This window comes from Fusarium vanettenii (assembly GCF_000151355.1).
Source record: "Fusarium vanettenii 77-13-4 chromosome 10 genomic scaffold NECHAsca_82_chr10_2_0, whole genome shotgun sequence".
NCBI lineage: Eukaryota > Fungi > Ascomycota > Sordariomycetes > Hypocreales > Nectriaceae > Fusarium > Fusarium vanettenii.
In genome coordinates this window covers 714,973-734,201 of record NW_003315807.1, presented here as the reverse complement: position 1 = coordinate 734,201, position 19,229 = coordinate 714,973, and the positions used below count along the sequence as shown (strand labels likewise).

The 19,229-nt window shown below is 52.6% G+C and overlaps 8 protein-coding genes across 8 annotated transcripts; 2 read left to right on the top strand and 6 right to left on the bottom strand.

The window, feature by feature from the left end:
* Nucleotides 1-233: 233 nt before the first annotated feature.
* On the bottom strand, nucleotides 234-1,196 carry NECHADRAFT_50158 (uncharacterized protein; the record flags this gene model as incomplete). The annotated part of the gene is made up of 1 exon (XM_003039788.1): nucleotides 234-1,196. One exon carries the CDS (start codon nucleotides 1,194-1,196, stop codon nucleotides 234-236), a length of 963 nt encoding a protein of 320 aa, XP_003039834.1.
* A 741-nt stretch (nucleotides 1,197-1,937) lies between these two features.
* NECHADRAFT_85675 (uncharacterized protein) lies at nucleotides 1,938-2,939 on the top strand (the record flags this gene model as incomplete). The annotated part of the gene is made up of 2 exons (XM_003039996.1): nucleotides 1,938-2,746; nucleotides 2,786-2,939. 2 exons carry the CDS (start codon nucleotides 1,938-1,940, stop codon nucleotides 2,937-2,939), a joined length of 963 nt encoding a protein of 320 aa, XP_003040042.1.
* A 132-nt stretch (nucleotides 2,940-3,071) lies between these two features.
* Nucleotides 3,072-3,992, bottom strand: NECHADRAFT_85674 (uncharacterized protein; the record flags this gene model as incomplete). The annotated part of the gene is made up of 2 exons (XM_003039787.1): nucleotides 3,072-3,556; nucleotides 3,608-3,992. The coding sequence occupies 2 exons, from the start codon at nucleotides 3,990-3,992 to the stop codon at nucleotides 3,072-3,074; spliced, it is 870 nt and encodes a 289-aa protein (XP_003039833.1).
* A 198-nt stretch (nucleotides 3,993-4,190) lies between these two features.
* Nucleotides 4,191-5,886, bottom strand: NECHADRAFT_101813 (uncharacterized protein; the record flags this gene model as incomplete). Its single annotated transcript, XM_003039786.1, has 2 exons — nucleotides 4,191-5,215; nucleotides 5,403-5,886. The coding sequence occupies 2 exons, from the start codon at nucleotides 5,884-5,886 to the stop codon at nucleotides 4,326-4,328; spliced, it is 1,374 nt and encodes a 457-aa protein (XP_003039832.1). The 3' UTR covers nucleotides 4,191-4,325.
* A 2,198-nt stretch (nucleotides 5,887-8,084) lies between these two features.
* On the bottom strand, nucleotides 8,085-9,076 carry NECHADRAFT_85672 (uncharacterized protein; the record flags this gene model as incomplete). Its single annotated transcript, XM_003039785.1, has 2 exons — nucleotides 8,085-8,338; nucleotides 8,392-9,076. The coding sequence occupies 2 exons, from the start codon at nucleotides 9,074-9,076 to the stop codon at nucleotides 8,085-8,087; spliced, it is 939 nt and encodes a 312-aa protein (XP_003039831.1).
* A 1,111-nt stretch (nucleotides 9,077-10,187) lies between these two features.
* On the bottom strand, nucleotides 10,188-11,075 carry NECHADRAFT_85671 (uncharacterized protein; the record flags this gene model as incomplete). Its single annotated transcript, XM_003039784.1, has 4 exons — nucleotides 10,188-10,352; nucleotides 10,439-10,713; nucleotides 10,828-10,949; nucleotides 11,029-11,075. The coding sequence occupies 4 exons, from the start codon at nucleotides 11,073-11,075 to the stop codon at nucleotides 10,188-10,190; spliced, it is 609 nt and encodes a 202-aa protein (XP_003039830.1).
* Nucleotides 11,076-13,763: 2,688 nt separating this feature from the next.
* On the top strand, nucleotides 13,764-17,219 carry NECHADRAFT_96695 (uncharacterized protein; the record flags this gene model as incomplete). Its single annotated transcript, XM_003039995.1, has 2 exons — nucleotides 13,764-15,976; nucleotides 16,022-17,219. The coding sequence occupies 2 exons, from the start codon at nucleotides 13,764-13,766 to the stop codon at nucleotides 17,217-17,219; spliced, it is 3,411 nt and encodes a 1,136-aa protein (XP_003040041.1).
* An 82-nt stretch (nucleotides 17,220-17,301) lies between these two features.
* On the bottom strand, nucleotides 17,302-17,834 carry NECHADRAFT_101812 (uncharacterized protein). Its single transcript, XM_003039783.1, has one exon. The coding sequence runs from the start codon at nucleotides 17,825-17,827 to the stop codon at nucleotides 17,429-17,431; it is 399 nt and encodes a 132-aa protein (XP_003039829.1). The 5' UTR covers nucleotides 17,828-17,834; the 3' UTR covers nucleotides 17,302-17,428.
* Nucleotides 17,835-19,229: the final 1,395 nt, after the last annotated feature.

Genomic DNA, 19,229 nt, shown 5'->3' with positions numbered 1-19,229 from the left:
TATAAGTCAATTGAGTAAAAAATGAATTTTGGAACAAATTAAACTCTATAGTTGATTGAGAGACCACGCGCGTTATAAACTCGTCGACTCCAAGGCACCGACATTTCGCGATACCTTCTTTTCGAGTCTGCCTGAAAAGCCTCGTCATCCCCGTAACCGTGGAAACAGGCAACTATGGCTTGAAAATCAACTCCAAATTGGTGGGTATATTAGAAAAAGTAAGAAATCGGCCTTCAGCTCCCGCCGCCATACTGAAACGGGCTTTCGGGCTGCGCCTCGTAAATGTACAATGTGCTGTTATGCTGGTCCGGCATTAAGTACAGCCTCAGCTTTCCGTCTTTTACGCCAACGTCCATTGGATTTTGTGTCAGTCTGACTCCTAGGGCGCTTTCTAGGTCGATGGGGATTTCGGCGAGTGGTGTCATTGTCGCGACATCTACGAGCGCGATGCCGCCTAGATTGTACCCGCCAATGGTGGCAACGCCAGAACAGAGCATAATACTCTTGCCGTTGTAGAATCTGCTGTGGCCTAGCCACTTGCAGTCTTGGTAGTCGACAAAGTAACTCGGGTTTCTGACAACACGTTCTGGTTCGGGGCTCGCGTCGCAGCCCGTCTCTGCACTCTTGAGGTCCCATGTTGAAGCGTTGCGTCCTCCCCAGTTGAGAGCAGTGATGAGATTGTCGCGGGTGTCGTGGACCACGCCTCCCAGATGATCCGCATAATTAAGTACCCTCTCTAGTACCAACGTATTGGGATCTGTCCGATAAACGTATGCCGTGCTGTTGGGACGGTACTGGGCGATGGTTCCCCAAATATACTGGCCATCAAAGTCGATTCCTCCATTATGATATTCATCATCTCCTTCTTTTGTGATGGTCGCATCGGCAACAAGCTTGCCTTTTCCATTATAAACCATCAAATGAGCGAGTCCTTTTCCAGGTGTTCGGTCCGTCCCGTTGATAATCTTTCCATACTTCTCGGTAGGTTCGGTCCAATGGCCTGAACTGACCACGTAACGGTCATCGCCCAGGCGTACCATGCCTTCAGGTTCAAACGTGTCTCCTTCAAAGGTGATGTTGGCAATGCTCTTCCACACTGTGGATCGACCAAGCGTCTGAAAAATATGAATGATTTGCTCTCCATCTGATGCCGCATGAGCCGGAGGCAGGGGAGTAGGTGCCAATGGCTCCTCCATGTGAAGGGAAATATTCCTAGCCATGGCCAAAGCCGGGCAGACTGTAATTGCGTTGGAAAACTTCATATCTGTAGAACCAAGATTGAATAGAAAGTTTACAGGTGATGCAAGCATAAAGATGGTCAGGACGACGAGGAGCGGCGCCGTCACTTTAAGTGCGGTGCTGTCCCACCAGGACTCGCCCTTGGGAAGGGCATCATCATCCCTCATCCGGCGGCGATCAGCAATTGGCTCCGCATCTTCGGGCATGCTTGAAGCCTTGGCTTGATGGGATTCGATGTGATGATTGCGTGGTTGAAGCTGATTGTGGAAGGTCGAGGGAGTGACCAGGAGGTGGACCAACCCCATGGTTCGGCGCTGTCACGTGGTGTGGGGCCCCGATCTCCGATGTTCCGGCAGTCTTCCGGGATTCGAATCCAGAGACCCACCTTACGGGGCCGTGGGTGCCGGGGTGTGTCCGGGGGTTGCTATAAGTTCTGTATTATTGCTGGGATGGCAGGATCTGGTTAACTTGCTTCTAAGAGATGTGTTGAGGCATCGTGAAAGTAATTGTGGCCGTGCTGCTACTCATACTTTCTAGTCATACTCTGAGATGTAGTGAAGAAGTATCGTAGAAAGGTAACTCTATCGCCTCAACGGTAGGCCTGGATCCAATCTTGTTATAGATATAAAAATGCATTGTTACCTTTAGTTTGAATCAGTTCTAGTCTACATCTTTCCTCATCTGTAAGAATCGCAACAATGACATCCCAGACTATCAAGACCCGATTTCTCGTCCTCTCGGACACTCACGGCGCACTGCTCCCTGAGAACAGAAAGCCTAAAGAGCCTGTCGATGTTGTTATTCACTGTGGTAACCTCACCCAAGAGTCCAAGCTAAGGGAATTCCGAACAGCCATCCGCCTCCTCAAGAGCATTGATGCTCCACTCAAACTAGTCATCGCCGGCAACCATGACTTTACCCTTGATACTCCCACGTTCAGGAGCAAGATAGAGGAAATTCAACCATCTATTGACAAAGAGCTCATAGAGCGAGAATATGGTGCTTTGGGGGAAGCGAGAAGGCTTCTTGACGAAGCAGCAAAGGAGGATATCACGTTCCTTGATGAAGGCACTCACCACTTTACCCTAGCAAACGGAGCGCACTTGACAGTCTATGCAAGTCCATACACCCCGTCTATCAACAATTGGGGGTTTCAGTATGATCCTAGACAAGGTCATGAATGGCCTATTAACACGGACGTCGACATTGTCATGACTCACGGGCCCCCATTGGGGATTTTCGACCTACAGGGCAGCCGGCGCATCGGGTGTCCTCAACTATTTACAGCAGTCGCAAATTCAAAGCCTCTACTGCACTGCTTCGGACATGTTCACAACGACTGGGGCGTAAGGTTAGTCCAATGGCGCGAAAAGATTCCCAATCCGCCATCTCACTTTACATCTTTTGAGAAAAAGGAGTCGGTCACAATCGAGACTCTCAAGACTCTAAATACTGAAAGATTTGACACGGTCGAAATGATCATGGAAAAGTACAAAAGGGTGAAGAAGTACGAAATGGACGGTTATTGCTAGACAAGACACTCCAGAGGTACCAAACACCCTTTGGAGCGTGGTGCCCAGACACTCTTTGTGAATGCGGCTATTCAAGGCGCAAAAGATGATCCTTTTCACTTTCCCTGGGTTGTTGAGCTTGATCTTTCCAAGTCCAAGGGTCTTTGCCAGAGTTGCTTGCTTGCTTAGAGGTTAGAAATGGATTTGCTATTGTTCTTCAATTCAATGCCCAGTGAGGCTTAGAACAACAACATAATTAGACTCATGATTCGATTTCAACCCTCTTCATTTCATTGTCAAGTATTTATTCATTATCCCTGTTTACTGAATGTCTTGCTGCTTGACCCGATCCATCGCCTCCAAAGCCATCCGGGAAACCTCTCGAGTCCTCTGCGGAAGACTTTCCATCTCTGCCAGATGAGTCCATTTCTCCCTCCAAGTTTTCCACCTGTCTCCCGAATAATTCTCCTCCTTAGCTAGAAGCCGACGTTCATGCTGGCTCCACACGCTGTGTATGTCTTTAGCGTTGGGGTCAGCTCTCACGAGGCAAAACAGCTCAGGTGCCGCGTATATAAAGAGCTGAGCGGCTGCTTCGATGCATGTAGGATCACTCTCGTGGTCTGTCTTTTCGAGATTCTTCATCGTGATGTATCCAGCTGTGTCGAGGGCTGCACCACACAGGGCGATTATCCTGTCGCCTGTTGAAGCCAGCCGAGCGGCGAATGTGTTGGCACTTATCCACTCAACTTGCCGTCTCTCGCGCTCTTTTCCTTCAGATTTTTCGATTAGGTATTGTGCGCCGTAGTCTATCCAGATGTGTCAGTGTCTATCTCTTCGACGTATCAGTCTGTTCGTACGGTTATAGTCATCAGCCCAGCTGCTAGCCCAGTCGGTAAGCTCCCGCCAAAAGAAGCCATCGTCAAAGTCCATAAACCCTTCTCCTTCACCAGTAGGCTCCTCCTCCCATGGGAGGGTACGGGTTCTCTGCAAGATAGAAATGATAGTGGGCTGAGCATCGACTAGCCCGACAGCGGTCGTGATCAGAAGAGTCCAGAGCCCTGCTAACCTCTGCTGCAATTCGAGGGGTGTCGATGAGGCTGACGGATATGCTGTCAACACTCGTTTCGCTTCTTCAACTGTTGTTTTTCCCTCGATGCATGCTTTCAAGGTATCAATTTGATCGTCTGAGAGGCAATAGCCCTTTAGTCCTGGTGTGGCTTTAGCGAAGAACTCTTCGGTCATCTTCGATAATGTTCGTGCCTTTCAATTCTATGATGATGATAAAAGATAGATTGATGAGTCGCACCAACTGCTAGTGACGTAACCCGATGATATTTGTTGGAGATGGTTGCCTGGCAGATGCCCCACGGGAAGGATCTTGGGGTATGAGGAAAGAATTAGCGCTCACTCAGACCTTGCTCAGTCACTCAAGGGTTTAGATAGAGATATTGCATCATTTCCATCATGTACGGTTCTTTAGCTATCCATCTCCCACTATCACTATCAATGGCCCTTCATCACAAAAAGAGATACCTGAAGCACACAAGTCACACCCATGGTGGTACTTCATCCCTCTCAGTCAAAGTCCCCAGCTCTATCACTCAAGTCCATATGTCCAATCATAGAAGCCAAGTCCCCAAGATCAACGACCGAGCCCGCAACAGTCGACCTGTCAGGCATCGCAGCAGAGTACGTGAACGAGTCATCGCCCTTGTAACTTGACGTCCCCTTCCTGGATACGATATCGAATGCTTCCTTTCGAACCTCCCCCAGCACCCTGTCGACCATGATCTGCCTCCTTTGGATACCCGTCTCGCCTTGGGACTTGAGCACGTCGGGGAAACGCCAGTGCAGGTACAGGTTCCCGTGTGAGGGTCGATGTCCCACATTTGAGACGTGGTGCAGTGTGAAATAGTGATGGCACAGCTTGCAGGTCGGCTTGCTGCTGCCAATGTACATCCACTCATTGAAGAAGAAACGTGGCTCCAGGAGACCCTTCTTGTCAAGATGATCGAGAAGCAGCACCTCGGCGTGCACAATGGGCCGGAAGTTGGGATCCTTCCAAACACCCATGATGAGCTCGTCCAGGTTAAACCTCTGAAGATCGCGGGCAAACTCCCTGAAAGTGTCAATCATCTTCTGCTTCCTCGTCATCCTCCCAACGATGCCATCGGCAGTCTGACTCTTGTTTCTAAAGGGTCTTTCCATTCGTTGGCTCGACTCGATGAACGACACCTTGAACTTGTCAAAGAGCCCAGGCCATCTAACCTTTGCAGCTAGGATGAACCGCACAGACTCCGAGTAAGCAGTCGTGCGATTTATCATGTGTTGCAAGTCAGGCCAACATTTCTGGCTTGGGACTCCATACTTGCGGCCTTCTCGGGCTCGCTCCGCTATTATCTTGCCTTCCGGTGAACGGCAGAGCTGTTCGAGTAGCTTAATGGCCCTCGTGCCTAGATGCACAACTACCCGACAGGTTAGCTTTGTTAACATGACGGAATACTTGAGCAAGGTTTACAGTGGTGCCTGGATGTCGTTCTGGAGGTGTCAAAGTCGATGAATTTGAGGAGCTCTGACAGCTTAGCTGCAACCCTCGTGTCTTCAGAGCAAATGTTAGAAGATTCATGTAATACAAGGCCATTAAGCACTCACCTTCATCGTCATCCGTGTCTAGGCAAGAGCCTCGACACTTGGTCGCCCTGTCAGACATTTGGCGAAAGTAGTACTCGAGCCTTGGTCGGTTGAACCATAGGACATCAGAAAGAAGCCCCCTCTTTAGGCTAGCCAAATCTTCATCGGGATCACCAACTTTCCCAAGAAGCTCCCTCACGTACTCGGCCGTGGTCTCCAGATCCTCGCGAGTTCTCTGGTTGGAAGTGAACCAGTAGTGGGCAGCTTCGTCCTTCTCTTCATCCTTCAAGACGCAGAATGAAGTGATGGTTGCCCCATAGTTGCCTTTCACGCTGTCACAAATGTGCCCCAGCTTGTATACAAAGGCTTGGAAAAGCTGCCGTGGATCCGTCGTGTCGATTGTTGCGTCAAAGTCTCCAGGCGGAGCTGCCTCCCTCTCGGTAAAGTTGAGGGCGTTGAGAAGAACGGCCGGTTCGTAGAACTTGTGGATTCCCCTGACAGTCATAGGGACGGTCTCTGGAGTAATTGTTAGCGGAGGTAAGCCCTTGATGCTTGGCAGGGTCTCTTGCCTGGTTCAAGAACAGCGGGGGACATGGTGAGGATAGTAGTTGGTAGTACGAAAGACTACGGTGCAATTCGATTGGTGGAGCTGATATTGGGCTTGTAGGTAGGCAATTGGAATTGTTTGTTCACTCCTAGTCCACAGGGCATCTCTTCCTATTTATCTTGCACAACCCTCAACCCCAATGCCTCAACTCGACATACACAACAAAGATTAAAGCGAAATCGCAAACCCGCAACGAACAATTTGGAAGCAATTCGAACGAGGGGCCGGCCATCCACGTCACTCCTATCCCGCAGCTGAACCCATTTCCTCTGGGGGCCTTCCCACCAACTCGTCGACCCAGCCCAATCACGCCCGCAGCCCCTCCCCCAGCAAGGCAACCAGGCTCTTGGGCATCGACCAACAATGGTCACTATATCTTACACTTACAGATTTGCGCTGTTGGAGATCCGCAATTGAGGCTTTTGCGATGTCCGAACCAAGACAATCGCAAAGCCGGGCGAGGGAGGCCGACAAGTTTAAGACTCAAGGCAGACTTGACTTGATGGACGATTGGGGGCCAAGAAATGGGCATAAAAGCCTGAGGCATTCCTTCCCTAGATGTTTTCTTTTATCCTCATCTTCAAGAAGCAATCGATCTATTCAGACACCGAGTTTCGATACAATTGCTCATCGTACTGTTCGTTTGGTGTTGGTCAGCATCGACTTGCCAACGCTGTGAACCACCAGCCAAAACGTCTCGTTCGACAAAGCCTTCTTCATCTGAATGGCACTTTAGTGACTTGATTGGTTTGTTTCATCCGGTCTCTTACATTTTCGTTCATCCTCTCTGTAGAACTAATACCGAATTACCAGGTCGCCAGCATTCGTCTGACCAAAATGACCTCGCTTTTTGGTCAGATTGACATCCAAAACCTCTCCGCAGAGGGTATAGAGCCCCCTTTTTCACTATAGCTTGCGTTCACACTGATGTCCGGACAGAACTCAGGTCCATGGTCCCTGATCCCTCGAACGGGGACCTTACCTATCATTACGCTCACCCTTGGAGCAATCCCTTTACTCCTCATGAGGAGGAGAGCGGCGCTTTTCAGTTTCAAGACTTATATACAAACTCCTCGGGAAGCTCCTCTTTCGGCAGTCCCCACTACTCAACCAATTCCAGCCCAGGCCCGAACGCGAACGCCGTCGCCGGATCATTCGTCGCCACTCCCAGTTCTACGACTTAGTTTACGGACCAAGCAAGTACTATCGGCCTCGATACCCATGTACATGGTTTGGCTGATTCTCACGCGGGGAGTGTTCACGGAATGCAAAGCAACGGTTGGGAAATTGGTCAGTCTGGTAACAACAGTTCAGAAGACGATGGGGCAGGTCTGTATATGATACTGCAAGCGCTCACTACTTTGGACTTGACTGACAGAGAGACTCAGGCTATGAGTGGTGCTGCAATAAATGGCACAAGAGGGGACGTGATCTAAAGAAAGTATCTTCCCAGAACCTAGTCAGTTGAGTTGCTAACACTGAGCAGTCGACACAATCGGTCGATCCACAACCACAGGTTCCCATGTCTGTTCTACGATACGTGTGGGGAAATCTCAGCGGACAAAAAGGCCCTTGACCGGCATTACTGGGTGCATCACAAGACGTACGCACAAGAGACTGGGATACCGAGCTTGGAAGCGCAGTGCGAAGCCTGTGGGAAGACATTCGGTCGGAAAGATAGAGTCACTCGCCATCTTAGAACATCTTCAGTGTGCCGTGAGAAGCTAGGGCTCTGAGAAGACGTCCTGCCTTCCCACGGTGCGAGAAACGTCTTGACTTGGCTTTGATGTTGGTTGGTTTCTTTGTGTGTGTTTGGCAATGACTGTGTTTTGGTACTTAGCGCTGGCAATTTGGCCATGATTGATGGGTCCGGTGATTTCATTTCATCAGACTACACGAGGATGTATCTAGCAATCTGATTTCATTTCATTCTACGTAGACCTCATCGTATCTGTCCGAGTTGACATTTGCTACTCTCTGTGCACTGTACCATCCTTTATCTCGCTCATATCAGCGTACAATCAATCACTCTGGGTCCTCCACCCTCCACCCCCATGTTTACTCTCATGATCACCAGTACACTCATATTGGCGCAGTCAAATCTGGCTCTTGTTGATGTACTCGGCAAGAATAGCCGGGCTGAGCGCGATCCCCTCTAGCTTAGCTTGAAGCTCCTCCTTAGGCACAGTCGCAACGATCTGGCGAATCTTTGTCGAGCTAGGGGGGTCACTTGGGCGCAAGCTGATGTCGCAGGGGAGAAATCGGACAGTGCCCTTGGGCTTGCGCTGTCTACGGCAGACAGAAATGCTGCTGAGCTTGGCAAAAGCAGCCGAGATAGCTTCTTCAATGGCTGTTGGGTCATGTTAGCTTTGTTTCTTTGTTCTCATCTGAAAGATCACTCACCTGCGGCAGGCTTGCCTTGAAGTCTAGCTCGGATCTGGCCTTCGAGCCTGATACGGTCGAAAGCGAGTCTCTCCCACATAGAGCAGCCAGGAATCTGGCGAAGCGTGTTGGGGTATCTAAAGTCGACAGCTCGGGAGATGTCGCTAGTGATGCAATCGGCGCACTTCCAATACTCAGGATTGCACATCCCTCCAGCTCCGATCACATCAGGACCGCCGAGAAGGATAAACTTGAGGTCGATGCCATCCTTTCTGACCTTGGCGGAAAGCTGAGTGCGGAAGGTCTCCCACTCGGACTCGGACTTGTCGTAGATCCAAACCCAGTTGACGGGGATACCAGTGCCGCGCCAGAGGTTGACGCGCTGCTCGCGGGAAAGGATCAAAGGCTTCTCCTCGGTGCAGAGCTTGTCCTTGAGACGATCATCATCGGTCATGATGACGATGGCCGCGACGATGTTGAGATCATCGCCCGCATTGTTGAAGACGTGCTGGAGCAGCTTCAGATGGCCCTGGTGAGGTGGGTTAAAGGAGCCAGGGAAGAGAAGGATTCGGTTGACGCCTCGAGGGCGAAGAATAGGGGCCGCGGCGGCGCTTCCATTGTTGAAAGGTCTGTTGGCCAAGGCCGAGGTGTCTTTGCTTTGGAAGTGAATCGCTTCAGCGTAGTTGGCGAGGGGTCGGAAGGCCATCGTCACTGTCGTTGTTATGAAAGCGATGGTGATGAAGGGAAGAAAGAAGATAGAAGAAAAGATGGCAGACTCAATGTTTTTATTTTGTTGCCTAGAGACTTGCAGTGAATGCGCGACAGTGAATCAGCTGCCAACCCAGGGAAGCAAACGGAAGTGAATGATTGATGCAATGCATGGAGCCGCGCATTCACTTGCGCCTGCCACAACCGGCCATTTCATCCTATTCCAGCAAGAAATCCTATTATTATGAGATGCGTTTGTTTCCAAGATGGAAATGGTGTTTGGGCTGTTTATCAAGGAGATGTCCATAAGGGGGCCACCCAAGAGTATGAGAAGAAGCAGTAGGCCTCCCGATGAGCCTACTTGACCTTTCGTCAAAGGATTGTTGGCCAGGGGGGTTTCCCAGCGCTTGTTTGCCGTGGACTCTGTGGGCGCCCAATGGTCCGAAGGCTTCGAGAATGTGAAGATGATACTCTCATGCTGTCGTAAGACTCTTGCCAGGAACAACCAGACTTACACCAAAGGCGAATCTCGTCATTCTGTGGGCTTCGCCTGAAGAGGCAAATCGTCCTCCATGGTGGGACATTGAGTAGGTAGTATGCGTATATATATCTCTGCGTCGTTGCGGTCGCTGATGGGCTCCAGTGTTGATCCAGCATCCATTCCCACTCTTCTTTGTAGGTTTCAGAACTCTTGAGCGTTGAAGGGCTGTTGGATTGGGAGATGATGTATTCTCGTTGGTCGTTGACAGGCCAATCATGTCCGACTCCCCAAGGGGGTGGATAGTCGTGAATCGATATAATATAGGGTTCTCTGAGGTCCACAGACGACCGGTCTTCGATGTTGAAGAGAGTCTGTTGTTCTCACTATTGCCATCGAAGCATCGCATGTATAATGTCGTCTTCGCAGGCTGATCACACGCTATCAAGCCATGGTTTGGATCAGGTCAGTTCCATGGTCGTAGACGGTGGTGTAATGTCGCCTTCATTCTTTCATCGGGAATCACCTCCCAGGATTGTTAATTCTCGGCTCCACATGCCTTCCCACGTAGCTCCAACGTAGCAGACCCCTGGTATCCGATCCGCTTGCCTGATTTCGCCGTCCGGCTGGTTTAAGAGAACAGAGGTCGTGTGCTAGATCTGCTTGTTGACCCGCCACCCAAGTTATGGTACTTGGGCCCTCCAACGTCTAGGCTCTTGTTCCCCAGCCGCTCACGAGTGGTAACCTGGCTGAACTGTTTCGATTTGTCCTTTTCTCGGCCAATCTTAGTGGATCTCTGTTTGTTCATTGCTGTGTACTCACTCTGTATATATAGTACTCAGAATCAACTGGGATGCCGTTGATTGGCCGATGTCAGCATACTGTCGAACCCCTGCCTCCCCTACCAGACGAGATCCAGCTTGTGCCCTGGTTGAAATTCGACATCTTCGGGGAAGTCCTGTCGGCCCAAGGGCGGAACGGAGGTCGTTCCCGACGACACTCCCCGACCTTGCGCCACAACTTGACAACCGGACTCAAGTTATGCTTTGCTGATTCTGTGTCCTGGAGAGGGGACGGCCACCTAACAGTCCGTCCGCCTCTTCTTGAGCAAGGGAAGTCTGGGTCTGGGGAGGGCTCCCTCGTGGTCTCCCAGTTTACTTGGACTCGAAGGTTTTAAATATTAGTGTCTCCGCTGCAGATAAGCAATGAGATGTTAATAGCCGCCCAAGTACCAATAAATTGTTCAGATAATGAAGGAGAACGTGACATACCTGTGTTTTCATCCGAGGTCCCTGTTGACCACAAGACCCAGACAACCCAGCCATCTGAAACGGGGTCAAGCAAAATGCCATATGAAGCGCTATATAGAGGTGACCAAATGGATCCTTGATTACTGAAGTTAGTTAGTAGTTACTATGGTCATTCTAGCTGAATCATTTAAGACTTTACTTACCTCTGGTCCGACTCGTTACTTATGAGAGATCCCAGCCGGACTATTAACTTCCGATAGCCTGTCCATCATGCGATGTCTTACAAGGCCGATATATATATATATGCACCGTACTTGGTGAAAAGAATGTTCAAAAGACCAGTTCTGCATAGGCGAGTTCAGCGGGTTCTTATACTTCGCGCGGAGAGCTTGGTTTGCTTTAGGGTAGCTAGATGTTGCTTGCACTCGCGCACAACCAGGACAAGAAAGGCAATTGTTTGTATGATCACGGATACGAATACACATTGCCAAGCAACAGATCAGATGAAATCATGCTTTCTGGGATAAATAGACGGCAAAGCGAAACATGGTTCCCGATGTTATTTTCCATGAAACGTCAACTCCACGCGCATAAACATCGTGATTCATCCCTGCTGTAGCATAAATCAGATAATGAAAGACAAATCTTGCAATACCCAACTTCATGCATCAATGAATAGACTTATACGAAAGGATTCACAAACCCCTGCCGGTACTTGGTGAGACCGCCCTACGATCCATGGATGGGTTCGGTTCATCGATTGGCAAAGCAAGGCCCCGTCTTTTGTTAGTCACCACCATCATCCACCATCCAACAGATACAAAGCCACAGGCACCGCTGATCGAGCTGCAGTGATTGGCGCACGCCATGAATCCACTGCATGGCAAAGATGCCTACAATGAAGCGGATAGACGCAGATTGAGGGTTTCTGTTTGGAGATTTGAACCAAGGAGGTTGCAGTTGTCGCAAACAATCAATCAATGTGCATGGATAGCCGAGATGGCTGGGACAAGCCACAGACCTGATACTGATCTAGGCGGTGAAAAAGAAAAACAAGACGAATGGGTTTCTGGGCTCGGCTCATTTCGCTGTTCCCATTTATGGAAACAGGCCAGGGGCGGGATACCGACATGCCAGCACTCAGCCAAAAAGGATATGGGGTAACGTCACTCCAAGTCATGGCAGAGATAACATGACAGGGTTAGCTAGCGAGCGATCAGCGAACGGGACTTTTCCCCGACCGAACGTAGCGTTAGATCCATTGGAATTGAGATGGGATCGTGAATATTGATGGTTATCGTCTGCCTCAGGGCGCATCAGAAGCCGGGAATACCAACGGCCATGACCAGGCCGCACAAAGTCTCGTCTCGGGAATGCGAGGGGAAACAGATTGGAAGTTTGGTTTGGCGGTGGGACACATGACCCTTGCGCTGGAGGGCATTTCGCTTGACTCTTATTCGTCGGCATGACGAGGTCGACGGCAGACAAGGCGTTGAGCTGGGCCCATTTTAGCTCCGAAGCCTTTTGGAGTTTTTCTTTCTGGTCTCATGGGGTCACCGGCACCCACCTCACCATGATGAGGACTTCATCGAGAAAGCAGAGTGAAAAGAGAGTGGTATCCTTCTTGTCTCACCGCGGGATCGGCGACGGGGCTGCTGCGCTTGCATGCTGGCCTTTGAGTGACGCGATGACCCGAGAGATGGAAAGACGAGAGCTCTGGACCTTGTCGCACTCGCGCAGGGCAGGGCAGCTCAAGCTTGAGCTCCAGCGCGTCAGCAGCCAGCGAGCGTGTCCATCGGCTGCAGCCGTCCTCGGCTCGAGCGAGTATCGTCGAGGACTGTGATGCGATGTTGCTTCTCCTGCCGGTGCTATTGCTCCGTCAATAAACTGCCGCTGAATCAAGGCCCCCAGTTCAGGCGGGCAGACCGTGTTTCTCTCTCCAGCCATCCCTCCATCCATCCATCCATCGACAAGACAACCTCCAACCAGCCATGCAACAAACGCATCGGCAGGGTCTTTGCTCATCGTGTGTGTGTCACTCGCCCATCCATGTCTCACTGCCCACTTAGCGCCCACCGCTCCCCTCCCCTGGTCCTGCCCCATGCCCACCGATCCCTGTCTATCCCTGTCCATCCCGGCGACGGGTCCTGGCTCTGCGCGCCCATGCCATCACGAGTTAGACTGGTCTGGCACACACACGCACCGCACACACACACACACACACACACACACGGTATTCGTACAGTACAGGTATCGTCCGTCTGTCTGTACAGTCCCGGCACAGGCGCAACGACGAGACGATCCATTGGGCGGGTGAGCTGCTTGGTTGGGGTCACGCTCCGGCCAACGCACATCTTGTTCTGCTCATCGAGGTGGTGTTTTCCGATCGCGTGTGCGGTTTGTCACAGGCAGTTGAAGACCTGGAGATTCTGCCTCCTGCAAAGAACAGGCAGGCACAAATCGGTTTCTCGAGATTTCCCCCAATCGTCGTCAGTATCACGTTGTTTACTGGACTGCTCTGTTCGACCTGGCACGTGTCGCCGTGGTTCCCCTGCGTTGTTTCGGCGCGCTCTGAATCCAACCTTTGCTCTCTCCAAGTTCAGTTCTCGATCTTGGCCAGCCCAGCTGTTTGCGCTCCCCGCGCTGCTGCACCTGCTACCATCCAACTCCCGCATTTCCTTCTGTCCCGCCCGCTCGAAGGTGGATGTGCTTGATCAAGACTGACAGACGGCTTGGGGAATAGCTTCCCCAGCGGCCACTCAAGTCAGTAGGCGCCAGCCATCTCGTTGGTGCGGCCTACAGCTTCAAACCTCACAGAGTGGGCACCTTTTTTTTTTTTGTGTAATTTTTTTCTTTCCTTCTCTGGGGCGTGGGAGATTTTCCGGGGTGGGCATTGGGTGGATTCCCACTTGCTTGACGGAACCTGAAGGGAATTTTGGAGCTAAAAAATTGGCGCCATGGATCCACGGCATCCGCCCAAGCTTCCCTTTTCGCCGTCGCCATACGCTCGTTCTCCTTTCCCTTCCGCTCCTCCAACAACACCATCATCAGCATCCTCCGTCACCGGCGTCATCGCGACTTCCTCTGCTGCAAGCGCCTCGGCCAGCGCATCAGCCGCAGCTTCTCTCTCCGCACCCGCTTCGACATCGGCTTCCTCGTCCGACCCTTCGTTTGTCCTCGCGCACGCGTCGTCGCATCCTTCTCATGCCCATGCCCAGAGTCTGAGCCCCGGCCAGAGCCCTGCGTATGCCGCCCATAACCATTTTCAGCGACGACCCTCGGACACGCCCTTCCATTCATCATCGGCCCGCCACTTTCAAGATCCTGCTGCCGCCCCTCGCGTCCAGGGCTCATCGTCGCTTCCATCTCTTCGAAACCTAAATCGCGCCATGCCGCCTCCAAACTCGCCTCCTCAACCCGGTGCGAAGCAGCAACAGCAGCAGCAGCCGCCCCCGGCGCACACCATGATGGGTTACGGACCCCCTCCGCCGAGAGCACCTCCCGTCAGCGTCGGGCCTCCTACATCTTTTCCTCATAGTCGAGAGCTTCCTGCCTTGAATCCAATTGCGAGAACTGGCAGCAGCAACAGCTCCATGTCGATATCGGCCATGCTGGGCGGGCCGCCCATGCGCGACTCTCAACCTCCACCACCGCATTATCCTCCACACTCAACAGCCCCCGGCTCCGCTCCAGGTTTTGCGCCTGCTGTGCATGCATCACCCCGGATGCACTCTGCCGCATCCGATTATCCTCCCTTTCGTCGACCTCAAACCCCCGACCACCAGCGGCCGTACGATCATCGAAACTCACCGCCCGGTCATTATTCTACACCCGAACTTCAGCGCTACGGCACCCCGTCCGCCTACAACTCAAGACACCCCACTGGCTCGGCCGACCATGCGAGAGAAGCTAATAGACTACCTCCTGCACCTCCTCCAAGACCGAGCAGCCAGCCCAAGGCTTACCCAGGGATGCCACCCCGGCCCATGGAAATGGGTAGGGCTCCAGGACCAGAGGAGGCTTATGGAAGGCGAGAAGAGATGGCAAGACCCCCACCGGGCATGGAATACAATCCTGAGAGGGCTGGCCTGCGTCCTTTTCCCTTTGACGATCGATACAGAGCAGAGCGCGAACGGCAAGGCGAGGCAGAACAACGCGAAAGGGAAAGAAGGGAGCGCGCGTATTCTGGAAGCGACTCGGGTCGACACCCAATGCACCCTGGCGACTACGCACATAGGGAGCCTCCCAGGAACCCTCTACCATATGGCCGACCACCTGAGCGCGACCCTAGGGATGGACGCGACCCACGAGAGAGAGATCCTCGCGATCCTCAAGCTAGGGATCCGAGAGACATGAGAGAACGTGACCCACGAGAAGCCCACTGGCCTCGACCAGGCCCCGACCCGAGCTATCGCGCTCCTATGGAGCATCAACGCCCGCACCCCGATTATCCCCCTTCCACGGCGCCGTACCCGGGTCACGGCCCCGCCTACCAGGCTGCGCCCCCGGACCGATACCCCCCGGCCTCACACCCGCCTCCTGCTCCGAATGCGCCCACAGCCCCCCCGCAGCCTTATGACTCTCCCGACCGAGCCCGAATGAACCTGTTGCATCAACAGCAACAACAACCACCCCCTCCACACCGACGACCTGGTGAAGAGGGACCGCCACCTCCAACGATCGCTTATAACGGAACTCACGGCCCGGGCCCATTTGAGTCGCCCCGGCACCGGAATAGCGACGACGCGTCTGCTCCGAACGGTCAACGTAATTTGCTGGCTATTCAAGAAATGAATCGCAAAGGCAGGATATCGCCGCTCCCACAAGCTGTGCAGGGCGCACAATTGCAGCAGCCAGGCCCAACAGGCGAACCAGGAATTAAGAGCGAATTTGGTCGAATGTTTGCTGGTATTGGCAACGGAGTCATGGGCGTGTCAAGTCCCATCATATCTGCTGCCATGCCGTTTACAAATGCCAGCCTGGCCAAGCGGGAGGACTCTGAGAACTTGACGCCGGAATCGGGCCCAGATGCTGGAGGTAAGGGCACCAAAGCCCGCAGGAGAAAACTCAAGGAGGAGGATGGTAAAGGCGATGATGACAGCTCTGGGCGACTCACCCCGGCAAACAGGGCCAAGCGACCCAAGACGCACCAGCATCATCACCATCACCAGTAAGTTTCCAGATCACTTGCCCAGGATGTTTGCTAACTTTGTAGTCATCCGCATCACCATCACCACCACGTCGATCCCGCGCAACCTGGTGGCGCTACTCCGTTTAAGAACATGAAAGGGGTCGTTGGCGCAACGGATAAGGGCCTCCCCATTCCGCACCATCATCATGCTCCTCGACCGATGCATACCCACCAGCCAGTGAAGCAGCCCGTGCAGAACATCGCCCCGGTCATTCCCCCGAAGCCGAAGACCATTGTATCGTCAAAAGCGGTATTGGAATTAGTCTCGAGTCGACCGCGAAACCACCTGGGAGACTTTATATACGAACCGGGCTTGAAGGCAGGAAAGCTCATTTCCCATGGCCCCTCCCAGCGGGCCTTTGCTTCGAACCCGAAGCCTCTACCCTGGGATTTGATCAAGGACAAGGAGAACTGTATCTTGACGGTCAAGGTTGCGCGCATCCATTTGTCGTCCATCTCAAGGGAGGAAATAACGTCCCGAGGGTATCTTTGGGGTACGGACGTGTACACTGATGACTCGGATGTGGTTGCAGCGTGCATTCACAGTGGATGGATCAAGGGTGAATGGAACGAGGACGTCGACAACTCATTCTTGGAATTGGATCAGGGAACTGGCGATAAGCGACGTAAGAAGACCGCTAATTCGTCGATTGACCTGGAATCAGAAGGCCTCATCACAGCACCACCACCTAGTGGCCCGATGGCGGTACCTCCACGACGCGACCTTCATGTCAACGTCTTGATACTGCCCCGCCTAGTCAAGTACGCTGCTTCTACACGGTACGGAATTTCGAGCCGAGAATTCGGTGGAGACTACGCTCATCGTCACGCGGTCCACGACGGCATCAGCTACATGATCAAGAGCATCCGATGGGTAGAGAATGGGGCCCAGCCGCAGTCACGGCTTCGAGGAAAGGCCCGTCGGGAACGCATGCGAAAGGCCATGTGGGAGGTCAAGGGGGGCCATAATAATGCCAACGGGATCGAACGAGAGCAAGAGAAGGAGCAAATCGGACGACTACGAGGCGAGATCTCAGCCACTTGGAGGAAGAAGGAAACGGAGCAAAAGGAGCAAAAGGAAAAGGACAAAAATCCCGACGCGGACGATAATGGAAACCAGGCCAACGACAGAGAAGCCAGCAAACCAGAGTCAAGGGAGCAGGACAAGGACGTCGAAATGCAGGATACTGAGCCGGCGGAGGAGGCGCAAACGGAACAATAATCTTGTTGCGATGCTATCACTTGGGCTGTCGCTTGGGCATGATAAGCGTTGGTGTCATTGCATTGCCGGGCGAGGTGACCGTGGTGTTGTAGTATTAGAGAATACCCCATTGGATCATGATATAGGAGTTTAATCATACGGCGTCTCTCCGTCTATGTCTATGGTACACTTTTGTACATTCCGCACCACTGTTGGTTTCGTTTTGAGGTTTAGAAATCCGTTACTCGTCCATTGTAACTCCAATCGCCTTCACCACCCCATCGGAGGGGTTCATTCTTTGGTCCGCCGACCTCTCCCGTCTTCGGATTCGTATCACCCTCGAACTCGGGTGGCGCACCACGGAACAAGCCTTGGTTCACATCCTCAGATTTTTCAGGGGTCGTTGCGTGACGGGCCTGCGATGTAGCAGGTGTTGTTGCGCCGGTTTGTTCCTCCACAGGCTGAAAGGCGGAAGAAACGGCGGCTGCGCGCTGGAGGCGCTCGAACTCGGCCTGCTGCTCAGCGGGGAGCTTGGGAGGACCGGGTCGGGATTGGAAGGTTGAAGAGAGACGAGCGGGATTTGAGAGGCGAAGGAGGGGAGTTATACGGTGGGTGAGTAGTCGAGACATTTTGAATTGTGATTGCGATTTCGTCGTTGACGTGAGGATTGAGGCGATTGCGATGGCGAAAGTTGATGACGGAGAGTTCGGAGTAGAAACGGGCCGAGGTTAGATTGATTTGCTCATCGCTCATGTGGGGGTCGGGGGAAGTGGGGTCGTTCTCCCGTCGGTACGTACCGGCACCGGCGTCTTTCAATGGCTGCAGATGGAAGTGCAGTAGGTGGTTCATCCAGGCACCGATCAACACGATCCAACGGGAATACCCTCAACTGGACGGAATCCTCAAGGTCCCCATGATTCCGCGATTATCGACCCATTTTGTCTTTTTCTGCCTCCAACGGTGGACATTGAACAACGGGTCTGCAGCCGCCTCATCTCGGTCGCCAGATCGGGCGGGCCCAAACGCACGTGGGATGCAAGCCCGTCCCTGAAGGAGCCAAGGAGTTCTTAATGGATTCGAGGAACAGGGGGTCATATCACTAATGCCCATGGCGGCGTGGCGGGATTGTGCAGGAGATGGCTTGCGTCTCGGTGACGACGTCTTGGGGTGATGTGATATCATCGGATTCCGCGACATAACCGTCTTTTGGGACAACGAGTGTTTTGCAAGAGATGTTGGACTTTAGAGGTTGTACGGCGGGTTTTCGCTTCGTGAACTCGGCAAGAAGTCTTGTCGATATGCGAATCTAAGCGCAGATGATGGACCCATTATCATCTCCAACAACCGACAAAGGATTCAATAGCTTACATCCAAGTATTGGAGATTTGATCCAAAAATCAAGCTCTCGGAGCCGCTGTGTCAAGCTGTTGGGTGTGGGTTGTCTTGGCCAAGCGGCTCTCGCTGACAACTTCAACCTCGTGGCCGATCCGGTCCGTGTCATTGGCCACTACATTTGACAAAGCCCCCCGGTTCGGCGCGACATTGGATCGCTTTCTTGGCCGGTCTGAATCGTGCTTCTTCGCATGGTTCCGGACTTTGCTTTTCTTCTTTCTTTGTCAAGGCTGTGCGCCATGACCCCTGATGTCGTCTGTTTCTGCAACAACTAGTAAAGGTTGAGATCCCAATGTCGTGGATATCACGTACGCAGACTTCTTCCTCTCCTCGAATCATATACCCTCAACTGTGCACACACAGTCCGCCTTGACAGCCAAGAGATATCCGTTCGACGCACGTTGCGCGGTCCGGTGCGGTAGCGGATGCTACGGAACCCCCATCTTCACCAACCTTGACACACTTTAACCATCCCCCTGGGTTCATTCTAGACCTTGACCTTCCTCGAGAGTTTTGACAGCACGTCAAGCTTGGGCCAGCGTTTCCTATAAGGCCCTTGGACACCCCTCAGAACCTCATCCTAGTTTCTCACAGGCCACCATCACCATGGATTGAGCTGCAGTTGTCGTGGGGACACGA

What these genes read in the sequence shown, in the direction of transcription:
- NECHADRAFT_101812 (XM_003039783.1), bottom strand. Translation starts at nt 17,827, where the DNA reads ATGTCTCGACTACTCACCCACCGTATAACTCCCCTCCTTCGCCTCTCA.